At 42.0% G+C, this 12,402-nt stretch overlaps 2 protein-coding genes across 2 annotated transcripts in view; one reads left to right on the plus strand and one right to left on the minus strand.

The window, feature by feature from the left end:
• The first annotated feature begins 4 nt into the window (after positions 1-4).
• Positions 5-4,518, plus strand: trmt5 (tRNA methyltransferase 5). Its single transcript, XM_004082281.4, has 5 exons — positions 5-76; positions 736-1,319; positions 1,837-1,961; positions 3,269-3,908; positions 4,326-4,518. Exons 1-5 carry the CDS (start codon positions 72-74, stop codon positions 4,385-4,387), a joined length of 1,416 nt encoding a protein of 471 aa, XP_004082329.1. The 5' UTR covers positions 5-71; the 3' UTR covers positions 4,388-4,518.
• Positions 4,519-4,615: 97 nt separating this feature from the next.
• The window catches only part of mnat1 (MNAT1, CDK activating kinase assembly factor), a 39,263-nt gene continuing 31,476 nt past the window's right edge, over positions 4,616-12,402 (minus strand). The window contains exon 8 of the mRNA XM_004082279.4: positions 4,616-4,857. Coding sequence (XP_004082327.1) covers positions 4,737-4,857 — 121 coding nt within the window. The 3' untranslated portion in view covers positions 4,616-4,736. The remainder of the gene's footprint in view (positions 4,858-12,402) is intronic.

The raw sequence follows: 12,402 nt of genomic DNA on the forward strand, positions 1-12,402 counted from the left end.
ACCAATCAGGAGTGCGCTCCGGTCAAACGCCGTGTCGCACTTCAATCCTCAAGCATGCCTGAGAACGGAGGATGAGGTGAGGCTTTGAGCTCCACATGGGACTCTTTTGCTTTTCAAAAGCACTTTTTTACTTTTCAAAAGGCATTATAGTAATACTCGGTCAATCGACCTCTGAATAAACGACATTAACCTTTATTAATATACGAAATGATCAAGATTATAAATGGTTTTGAATTGAATGATCCATCATCTTTCCATTTACATTTAGAGGTCACTGCATCGCTACCGAAACACTCATAGCTGTGAAAGAAAAGATAGATCTGTTGTGTTAGCTGTTTTTCCGTCTAAATATACGTTTGCTCCGTGTCACCTTTGTAATGCACGCATGAATGTGGTTGTGTGCTATAACACCACTTTATATGTGAATAATTCAAATCAAAGAGGTCAGAACCTAGAAAGTATTTTTTTAGTAATCGATACTAAATGTTTTATTTGGATACATTTTTTATAAATAATTTGACAACATTGATAAAATAAATTAAATACTTTCTTTTAATTTTCCAATTTTTTTTATTTAAATCTAAAAAGACAGATACTATTGGTCTGGTGTTCCACACAACTTTATAAATAGTTGTGGTGTGAAACAAAGTCCTAGTTTAGAGTGAAACACTGAACTAAAGGTTTTATGATGTCCTTAAATCTTGTTCTTACACCTTTTACTGTCTTTTCATGCAGGATCCTCTGCAGAATCTTTGCATCTGCTCAAATTCATTGCAAGATTCCTGGCATTGTGCAGCCGAGCCATTTCCATTCTGCCTCTGCTTGTTCTGGCTTAACCGTGAAATCAGTAATGGAGCACAAACTGTACAGGCCTCCTCCAGAGGTCCGGGGCATGACCTCTTTAGATAAAGATGCTTTCACACAGACTATCACAGTTCCAGCTTTACGGGTTCCGACTGTGGTTATAAACAAAGTTATGAAGAGCCTGAAAAAGGCCACTATCCAGCGCCCCGGTGTGTCCAGAGTGGTTCAGGATAAAGAAGGAAATAGTGACTTCCGATTAATCCTGCTGGACCCTAACAGAATGGCCTCATCAAGCTGCTTTAGTGATGCAGAAGCTGAGGCCCTCAGATCCTTTAGTGTCTCTGATGAGCTGCACAACTTTGAGCTGAAGCTAACCTATGACAACCTTAAGACTGAAGAAGTGCTGGAGGCGGTGCTCCCTGAGGGTCAGGACGTGACGTCGGGGTTCAGCCGAGTGGGACACATCGCACACATGAACCTGAGAGACCACCAGCTGCTGTACAAGAACCTCATCGGTGAGAAACTAGTTTTTAAAGTGTGATGTTCTTATGAGAGCGCTAATCCCAGCTGAAAGTTTACAAGCACGAAAGAACCAATTATATTATATTTGTGATCAGAGCTGTAAAATAGGTGTCCTCTCTTTTGGTTATGGGGTTGCACAATTAAGTCCTGGATTCTTGGTTATAATTTTTTCAAACCAAACATCGATTTGGGAAAAAAATTGCCCTAAATTTAGAACCTTAAACCTGCATTGCAGCTAATCTCATATGGACTTCAATGCAAAATGTGCACCTCTGCGGAAAAACGAAAGAAAACATTGAAATAAGGAGTCAAATGATCAAATTGTAACTTTCTTTTAAAAACAAGAGCATATAGCAAAAACTACTTAAATAACATTTTTCTTTTAATTGCAAATTATTTAATTTGTGGACAGAAATAGCTGGTTCCCCTTGTGTCTTTGTTTGTTTTTTTAAGATAAATGAACAAACTATTTGCTATTTGCATTTAAACCACATGATAATTCTTTTGCAGGTCAGGTGATTATGGACAAAACCCCTGGTATCACCTGTGTGGTCAACAAAACAAACACAATTGACTCAACTTACCGCAACTTCAAGATGGAGGTGCTGGCTGGAGAAGAAAACATGGTGGCCAAAGTACGTACAAATTCACTTTCAATTCAATTCAATGTTATTTATATAGCCAAAATTCACAACAACAGTCGTCTCAGTGAGCTTCATGCCGGTAATTGTAAGGTAAACATACAATCAAAATAGGATAATACAAAACGTCAACTAAACGGACTAAACTAAAGTGGCATACCTGCCCTTAGACCCCCCTTTGCGGTAAGGAAAAACTCCTAAAAAAAAAATAACAGAACCTGGAAAAAACGAAGAAACCTCAGGGGTGCTCACATGAAGGAGGGATCCTCCCCCAGGACGGACAGGCGATTACCAGAACTTTTAGAGAGAATTAGCTTATCTACCTCTACAACTACATATTTAAAGCCCAGCAAATGATCTTCATCCAGTTGAAGTTGGGGGACGGCGGGCGGCGCGAGACGAGCCGGAGACAGGATCCACAGCCAAGTGTAGGAGCAGCAGTAGAGGCGAGCCAGAGACGAGGTACATGGTCAGGTACAGGAGCACGAACGAGCCAACTGAAATCTGGAAGCACTCCCACTCCCCAGGAAGGGAGAGGGTAAGAGGGACAGTACATGAATCGCACTGCACCAAACAGAGGCTTGGAGAACTAAATGTTAAGTAATGATCAAGAATAGAGGAGAGGAGGGCAGAAGTAGATGAGAAAAGAGGACAGAACCCCAGTGCACCATTGTTTCCCCAGCTTCAACTTCTAGCATCCTAGTGACATTTATTAAATTTAATTTAAAAAAAATAACAGTAACGTAAATATTCTCTGAATACTACCTAGTCTGACAATAAGCCTGTCCAAAGAGAAGAAATTTAATTTTAATTATTAAAGTATGCAGGATGTAATGTGGCACTTTAAAAATAATTGTAACTTGTGCATTTATATATAATAAAAAGGAAGTAAAGAACTTTGATTTTGTTAAATACAAAAAAGATTTTAGCTTTTTTTTTTTTTTTGATGTTTTAGCAGTTTTTATAGTGCATAGTGTTCACATTTATACACCGGGTGATAGATACACTCCCATAAGACATCTGGGATTTACAATGATGTTCCGCATTGTGCCGCGGAAACAAATCGTTGTTTTCCTTTAAATGCATCTTCTCAAGTTGACAGGATTTATTGCTTTCAAACTTTTGCACCTTTTGTTTTAATGGGATCCTGAAATCTGAACTTTTTTCAAATAATACTCACATTTTTTTTATTCCCACAAAAGTCTGGGCTTTAATTTCACTATTTTATGTTGTTTCTTTTTTATTTTTCATAATCTGCGTGTGATGAAAGCTGCATTTAAAATTTGCTTCTGTTTTTTCAGGTAAAAGAAAATGGAGTGACATACGAGTTTGATTTCTCTCGTGTTTATTGGAACCCTCGCCTGAGCACGGAGCACGAGCGAGTGGTACAGCTGGTCAAACGCGGGGACACCATGTTTGACGTGTTCGCCGGTGTTGGGCCATTCACCATCCCAGCCGCCCGCCGGGGTGCCAACATTTTTGCCAACGACCTCAACCCAGAGTCCTACAGATGGCTGCAGCACAACAGCAGACTCAACAAGGTGGAGAGCAGAGTCCGAACCTTCAATCTGGATGGTAGAGAGTTCATCCGGGGGCCTTTGAAGCAGGAGCTGCCTGCTCTTGTGAAGGGAGGGGCTGGTGTTCACGTGGTCATGAACCTGCCTGCATTAGCCCTGGAATTCCTGGATGCTTTCAGGGGCCTCCTGAAAAACGAACCCCCTTGTGACCTGAACCTCCCCACAGTGTATTGCTATGGCTTCTCCAAGGATGAAGACCCTGGCGCAGACATGGTGAAGAGGGCTTCCAGCAGCCTCGGATTCCCACTGGAGAACAAGAGCACTGTGCATTTTGTGCGAAATGTGGCACCCAACAAAGATATGATGTGTATAAGATTCACTCTTCCCAAGGAGGTCCTCTTTTGCAAAAATGACGAGCTTCAAGGTGAGTTTTAGTCTTAAATAACTCAAATGTAATTAATGTTAGTACGGGTTTCTTTTTATAAAGTCTAAAAATAGTTTTCAACCAAATATTTAAGCTGCACAAAATGTAGTTCTTTTTTGGCCTAAATTTGGGGATTTTAAATGTAATAACTGACAGTGATTGGCCCCTCAATGTTTTATGTGAGGGTGTTTAATGACTGGCCTCTTAACCAGTATTTATATATTAATGAATCTCAGTATTAAACCTACATCTGCAGCAATACTTCTTACTTTGCTTTGGGTTTAAAAAATCCTGTTTTATTATAAACGCAGTGGACAAAACATAAGAATCACCTCAAAAGTCTGGTGTATTTCACAGAATTTTTACTGTTAAGCTATATTGTTTTATTCTGAACAGATTTTTTGTGTGTGTTTGCAGAGCCTTCAGAGGAACCAGCTTCTAAGAAACAAAAATGTGAAGAATCCAATCATTCCAAATGATAACATTCAAATAACCTTTTATGTATTTTTTTGCAAAATTGTTGTTTTTCATTACTTCTCTGTACAAAAACTTTCCTGGGGTGACTTTCTTTTAAGTCCAATTATAACTTTCTCCCTGTTGGAAAGTAAAATTTCTCTTTGTTTGTTTTTTTGCAAAAATGAAAGGGACATGACAAAGTTTAGGTTTTCATTTTATTAAAAAAAAAAACTGAGCTGAATATATAAATATATTTGTCAAATTCTTTATAAAAAAAAAAGATCAGAGGAGTACTATCCACAACAACATGTTGTTACTAAAGCATCACTTATTGTCTGGTCTGCCTTAACAACCACAGGGGACTGTTCAGGTTCAGAATTTTGGGGGGAAGAGCCCACTGAATGCATCCTGAATGGCTCGATAACATGCTAAAGCAGAGGTGTATCCTCCGGCTGTATCCTGGGGGAGGGCGGTCCGCACGTGGTTCAGATACCTGAGAACACACAAGAACATCTCTGCTTAGAAGCTGCAATGAAATATGGGGAGAAAAACGGCAAAATCGTTTTCTGCTTCTTCGAAAGCTTAAAACGGGCTAATAAGCAGTGGAACACCGTGAGGTCAGAAGCTTTGATTACAAACCTCTATTTTAGGTGGTTTTTTTTGTTTTGTTTTTCCAGCGATTACAGATGTAGGCAAGAAATAGATGACGATTGTGACAAAGTTTTCCATCAGCCTCGGCTGTGCGGTCCTAAGCCCTCACACCACTCTGGCATTGTGGTCTGTGTTCCTGTGAGCTTGGGAAACTTCAAAGAGGAATGTGAATCAAGAGCACAGGCAGTACTCTGTGATTTCTCTGTACATTCGGGCAGCTTTCCATAGTAACCCAACACCTGTGGGGAGGCTCACAGCCTGGTGGTTAAGGTGTGTGAATGGGAGAAGAACAAAAGTGCAATCGGTGTTGGTCACATGAGATTCTACCTCACAGCTTTGCCTTAGTCAAAAATATTAAACGCAGAAGGTGTGAAGCTCAGCTTTAACATCTAAAGACCAAGAAGCAACCAGGAGCTGCAAAATCAATTCCAACAGATTTCACTGGTTACAAATGTCCAAGAGAGTGAAAATCTCATAGAAATATTAGAGTTTTTTCTACTGGGGGACAATTTACTTAAAAATTGGAAGCATTTGCTGATCATCCTATTATTGACATTTAAATTTATAGAAAGTTCATCTTAGACTTTTTCCTATGATGCATCCATCCATCTTCAGAACCTGCATTATTCCTTTCGGGGTCTGCTGGAGCCAACCCAGCTACTGTTGGGCAAAGGCGGGGCACCCTGAACAGGTTGCCAGTCTGTTGCAGGGCCCTAAGAAGCATCTTCATCGGAATACTGAAAGAGTACTTGGCAATCGATATATAACTCAACCTAAAGTCCCACTCTGATCCTCTATTTAAGTGTTCCCAGTGGATTTTTAATGATGATTGTTGTTTTAAGCCCACATAAAAAAAAACTGTCATATTCTAGGTAGGACATAATTTCTTCAGAGTTGCAGGAGTTCATGAGGAATTGGCCTCTGCGTTGTTGGTGGGACTGATGGTGGAGTAAGCCTTCCCTCATTTCCCATCATCCCTTTGTTTCATTGCCGGTGCAACAAAAATGACGAGCTTTATTAAAGATATCCAACAGTACAGTTTTGAGTCGGGTGCCAGCTCGGTTGAGCAAAACAAAGACGTACACGGATCTATTCGTCTATAAGTCGATGCATCAGAAGCAGCTTGTGGCCCGATGTTTGTGACCCACATCACAGTTAAAGGCTTTTTCAAACTGCATTTTCTTTGGTTTGCTCGTGAATCACAATCATTTGAGTAAAGACACACCCGGAAATTGAACATCTTGTGTGGTTCTTTGTCCATTTCAGATTTCTGTCTGCCAATGTCATGAAAATGCTTTTATGGCCTCTTTTAAAGTTCTTTAAAAATTAACTTAGTCTGTAAAGGTTGACATGAGGCTTTTGCTTTTTTTGTATTCATTTCCAAAACAAAAGGACAGACCTTGGTGTAACGGCTGCATGTTCACTTCTTGGAATGGCAGCTGAACACTTGAGAACAATTTATATGTAATGCCAAACGATGAACTCCAAAATGTTTGCAAATAAACCATTTCCAGAATTATGTGCTTCTCCAATGATAAAAAAAACAAAAGGAAAAAAAAACGGCAAGAAAAGATAAAGTTGTGTTGGAACATTAGTGAGTCAGTGTATGCAGCTCAATATTCTTTAAAAAAAAAAATCAAATATTTAATATAGGTATTAAAGTTTTCCATTCACAAAGTGTAGTTAGGTTTTTTCCACATAGCCTGATTTATGTTTTAAAGTATAAAACATTTACTTAAGGTTGCAGGCCTGGGGAGGACCAAACCATTTAGTCTTCTGGATACATAAACAGCAGAACTGAAAGGGGCTGTACCGTCTTTGTCACATGCCTCAACAAAGACTAAAAGGTATTACTACCACACACACACACACACACAAGCTCTGACAGAGAGTGAAAGTGAGACACGCACAGAGTTTCAGAGGACCTCATGGCACAGAATGTCAATCAGATCAGACCACTCATCACCCACTAGAGAAACAACACACAAGTTCAAAACAGCAAGCCCAGTGATTAATAATAACTTCATTAAGCCATAGCTCCTGTAGCCTGTCCTTCAGTGCACTTGAGGGAGGTCTTCTCGTATGGCTTCCTGCATCAGATGAGTGCTATCTATTGATTATATTGTACTGGGCCTTTTTAATGGTGAAAAAAGTGGGCTATTTACAGCCCGGCTAAGTCTGCTCTTCCTGCTAATCTAATCCCCAAGCTACTCATGTGGTCATTCCTTCCAAGAAAGCTGAGAGCTCTGTGTAACTTTATACCTGCCTGCCCCTGAGGAGAGGGGGAGCAAAAGGAGAACATGAAGGAGAGCGATGGAAGAAGGTGAACTGCATCAGTGCGAGGGGGTGGGGGCTGAGAGTTGGAAAAGACTGGGAGATAGGAGATGAAGTCACCTTTGGGTATCATCATTACAAAGCCGCCTCTGCCAAAACAACTCCGTCTGTGCTCGTCTAGAACACCAGAAGTTGGTTCAGTTGTGCTCCATTAACTTGGCGGCTGTATCCGCGTTTTCCGGTGGTGGCGGTGGGGTGATGGGGGTGTGGGGTGGTGCACTAGCACACGCGTGAATAAGGAAACTGAATTATTTCGAAAGGCCCAACAAGGCAGAAAGTCAAACAGTGGCGAGAAAGCGATTGAAAGTGCGTGGCGTAACCGCAAAAACGTGTCAATCAGAAAATGAGGCACCTCAACAAAATACACACTTCATTCCATTTTGACTCCACAGTGCCACTGCATGGAGCAACACTCTCCCACCCCATTAACCCCCCAACCACCCAACCACCCACCCACAACACACACTTCTTTCTTCCTCCCCTCCCTTCCAAAAGACTGGACAGGCTTTTGTTCGCAGGGCACTGAAACCCAAGCTGTTTCGCCTGGTAACATCTTTCACTCTCCGGGCCCCACTGCAGCATTAGATGCAACTGGATATGGGTCTTTTCAAAGCTTTGTATTATTGGGTAAATATGGGTCACTTTGGACTGGCCCATTATGTCGCTTAGGGGAGCTGGAAAAGAAGAGTGCAGGTGACGAAGACAACCGAGTGACACAGTGTGACAATGTTTGCTTCAGATTGCAGTCGCCACAAGGGAACGAGGCCGCCATATTTCATTTTCCCCAGAGAACCTCCATTCTTTCGTTTGGTCCCCTTGGAATAAAAAGCAGCACGAATGTTAAAACTTGGGGACTTGAACCGTTTACTGTTATTTTCCTCTTTGCCCTTCTGCTTAAAGTTGAACTAAAACCCTTTACAGCTAAGCACATTTTTTTCCACTTGGGTCTGGAAATCTAAAAACCTGGTCAGTGTTTCCTGCTAATGCTAATAATGCTGAGAAGTTTTCCTGATGGAACCCTGCATGTATTCCCGACCTCCGGTGCCTGGAAAATGCTGCAGAACCCCCACCTCTAATTCAAAGTGAAAAGATAAGTGGTGAAATGTTCCGGCGGGTTTTGCAAGACTTCCAGCTGAAAATGAACGGCTTCTTGCATTTAGGTCCAGCCACTACTGTGGCAGACGGTTTGAGCTCCTCGGGAAAAAAAAGGGGGTCTGGAAAGCTGAGTCTCCAGTAGAGAAAACAAGCAGACACTTGATGAAAACGTGTAAGGCCTCTTGTCTAGACTTCGTGTGTCTGCTACATTTGTCTAGTGAAAGCTGAAAGAGGCTTAGGGTGGATTGAAAATTTTAAAAAAGGCCAGCAATAGAACAGAAACTAATTTAGCAAGTAGATTTTACACAGAGTAAGAACACAATAAAATAGAGCAATCGCTTTCAGTTTTTAAAGGAAACAAAGAAGAAGCCTGTCATTGACACAATACAGAAAGCTGAATTTTTTTATCACTACTGTAAGTTTTAAGGAGCAAAGTAGTCTTTTTTAGCACTAATGTTCGGATTTTACTTGATGCTCTCTGACGCTGTTTTTTTTAAAATAAATTGTTCATCTGTTGACTCAAAATGTTTGTTCAGTCTTAGAAGTCAATTATCATAAATATTAGATTCAAATTCCCACTCCATCATCTTTTGATCTATTCTGAAATAATTCTCAGTGGTCTTGTAATTATGATAATGCGATGTTTAGCCAAAATCGAAAAAGCTGTTGGTTTTCTAGAACATAATTTCTGCAGCGCGGCAGTAGTTCATAAGAAATTTGTCTCTGAGTTGTGGGCAGGACTGGTGGCACGGAGTAAGCTTGCCCCTTTCCATCATCCATCAAAACCCCAACCCAATACTATGGCGAGCAACATAGTATTAGATTACAGATGAGCAGAAATGAAGACAGAATGATTATCGTAGCCTTTGATAAAATTCAAGTTAATTCTATGGCGAGCAACATTGGAGCGATCCAGCCGTACAGTTTTGGGCCAGATGCCAGCTCAGATGAAGAAAACAAAGACGTACATGGATCTAGTTGTCTACAAGTAGATGCATCAGCATGGAGCGGACCAGGAAGCTTGTGGCTTGCTGTAGCAATTTCTATGTCACATCTAGAAGCTTTTTCAAAATGACATTTTTCCTTCTGCTCCTGATTCACAACAATTTCAACAAGAACTACTCAGAAATGCAATTTTAAGCATAATTTTCTTTTTATATGTCCTCCATCATCAAAAAAACGGTAAAAGAACACGTTAAAAACACAATTTTCATCTGGATGGGTATTTAAAACTTCTCTTGATAAAAAACCTGCATTATTTGGGGATACATTGTTTTTACATTTATAACCTAATTATTCTTGCCTGTTTAAATTTTGTGAAAAATATAAGCTTTCAGTGTGAAATCCCCTGCAGAGGAAGCTTTATGGAAGTGAAGGCGATCCCATCTTTCTAAAAGAGCAGTCCTGAGCATGTATGGGTGCTCGGAAGTCTTCCTTTAGCGCTGTGCTCCAGAAGCCAGTGGAGATTCCTGGCCTGGGAATGATAGGAACAGACGGAGGGGGGACCAGAACCACACACCTGCCAGATGATTTGTCATTATAGAGGGGTCAGCACTCAGCTGTCACCCCCTAATCACCCATCCTACCCCTTCATAACCCCCCACCTCCCCCCTTCACCCACTAAACTCCCCTCCAGTCCTCCCCAAACACTGCATGCATTCCTCAGGCAGCTCCAGTTTCACTCACAGCACTTCAGCTCCATCTGCCCCTCCCTCCCACACTCTTCCCAGGGAGAAAAATATACCCCTCGCGAGAGACATGTCACACTGACTGCATTGTTCGGGTGTGCAACGAGTGCCCGTGTGTGCATCCACGCAATCCGCGAATGCAATTACATGTTTATCTAAGGGCAGAGCGGCCCGGGTCGATATTAAAGACCGAGCGATAGAGCAGAATTTTACCAGTGGAGAATGTGAGAACAACCCCCCCCCCCCCCCCCCCCCCCGCAGAGCAGACGGTCAAAACACAGATAACTCTCACAGGTATACAATATCTGTCAGCAGCGGTCTTTCATCATTACAGGTCAGAGGTCACACTCTTTTCCACTGAAAGCAGCTTCTTCTGGGAAAAGCCAGCGAGACAGATCCTCAGCCATTAGCCTACCCACTGTCCATCAGATTATCTCAAGTCGTACTCCAGTGAGTGTGCTTGAGGGGGCTTGGCGAGCTTACATCATATATATCACACATCCCCTTATCCATTAACATGTAGCTTATCATCACTCCTAACTGGCTGAGTCTGTTTCTGTGTACTCCAAAAGTGAGAAGAAGCGGGCTTTGAGTGCTACAAACACTTACTTAAGAAGGGAACTTGTTAAAAAGTGTTAACAGAAGTTGGGGGGGGGGGGGGGGGGGGGGGGGGGGGCGACGCCTGAAAAACATTCCCAGAAGGAGAGTGAGTGACAATCCGAAAACTGTTCTTGAGAACCCAGCTTGTTTTTATATGTAATAATTAGAGAAATGTTTTTTTTCTTTAGAAAGCCAGAACTGCAGAGGTGACAGCCATGAGGCCTCTTCCCGATCTGCCCCTCCTGTTCAAGCATCACCTGTCATCTTTCATTACAGACTGCCGTTATGGACATGCACCTACCCTGTCTAGCCTAGTGGGGGCAGTAGAGGCTGTCAGACTTAAAAAGCCACTACTTAATGGAAACAGCGGTGGGGCACATAGAGGCATTACACACTCCTCTAACCACCTGACGCACAGAGCATCTTTCTTTCACCTTATGAGATGCCACTTGATAACACCCCCCCCAAGGAAATTTAAGAAGCGAGAGGGAGGGAGGCAAACCGCACCGGAGAGGGAAGATAATGACATGACATCAGTGTCATCGTTCACCAAATGGGGCTGTACACAATGGAGGAAAATATACTGTCCAGTGAATGGCTGCTATCATGAGACACACCCATACACGCACAGACGCACAAAGACACACACATACAGGACAAAAGGAGCTTGGACAGTTAGATGTAACATACTGGAAATAGATCCCCAACAAACAGAGGAAGAAAAGAGTTTTCCCAGCGGGGATCTGCGTCTGCAGGTATCAGTTACTGAAGCATATGAAGTACTGGGAAAAAGCAGAGTGTACTATTATTCAGTAGAAAAGGGCAAGAGAGTTTGACTACGGGGGGTTGATTCATAAATGATCTGGAAGAGGCACCTCCTTTCCTGAGATGTGTGTGGCAAGTCCCCATGGCCGAGCACCACAAGACAGGAGTTTGTTTTGTTTCTCCAACCTTTAAGAGGGGAAAATGAGCTGGTTAATCCCCCCCTGCTCATAGCTGGGCCATTCCCCCCACTGGCTTTAAGAGCAGAGGAGCTGCTAGGGGTTCAAATCCATTTGTGTGCATGATCATTAAAGTCGGAGCACTTTTAATCATAGCCTTCATCTCAAAGGGATTCTCTGCTGGTTGGTCTAGCACACGAGCCACAGAGACAAAAAGCCTGACTTCTCTCAAATTATGAAAACAAGACAAATGCATTTCCCATTCTGTCATCCAGTAATTCTCCCTCTGGTTTCTTCTTGTACTTCAGGTTAGAAATGATTACCCACAAGTAAAAAGCTTCTGGTCAAGTACAGGGAGCGCTTATTTTGACTCATACTTCAAGAGAAGATCAATATTTGCTCAGATCTATGGAAGGGAAAACAATAGTGATCTGGCCTCCACCAACCCTGACTGTTAATGGTCTATTTACTGAGACAGACAGGATAATGGTCTGGGTGTTGGCTGGTGGAGAATCAGACGGCAGCCATGATATCCTCCATTTCTGGTAGAGTTTTGATAGAAACAAGAAGTGCAGAAAACAAGTGTCTACACAAGGTGGTGGCTAAAAGTGCTTTGTGTAAAGACGTGGCACCCTGTTGTCACAGACAGGTTTACAAGTCAAATAACTAGCCTCCTGCCCCCACACTATTATAATGCCTACATTCGCTTTTGGTTATGCAAATTCTAAA

The sequence above is a fragment of the Oryzias latipes genome, chromosome 22 (assembly GCF_002234675.1).
Source record: "Oryzias latipes chromosome 22, ASM223467v1".
NCBI classification, from domain to species: domain Eukaryota; kingdom Metazoa; phylum Chordata; class Actinopteri; order Beloniformes; family Adrianichthyidae; genus Oryzias; species Oryzias latipes.

Coding starts and splice junctions, on each gene's coding strand:
- trmt5 (XM_004082281.4), top strand. Junction 1,320..1,836: donor GCTGTACAAGAACCTCATCG/GTGAGAAACTAG, acceptor ATTCTTTTGCAG/GTCAGGTGATTATGGACAAA. Junction 3,909..4,325: donor CAAAAATGACGAGCTTCAAG/GTGAGTTTTAGT, acceptor GTGTGTTTGCAG/AGCCTTCAGAGGAACCAGCT.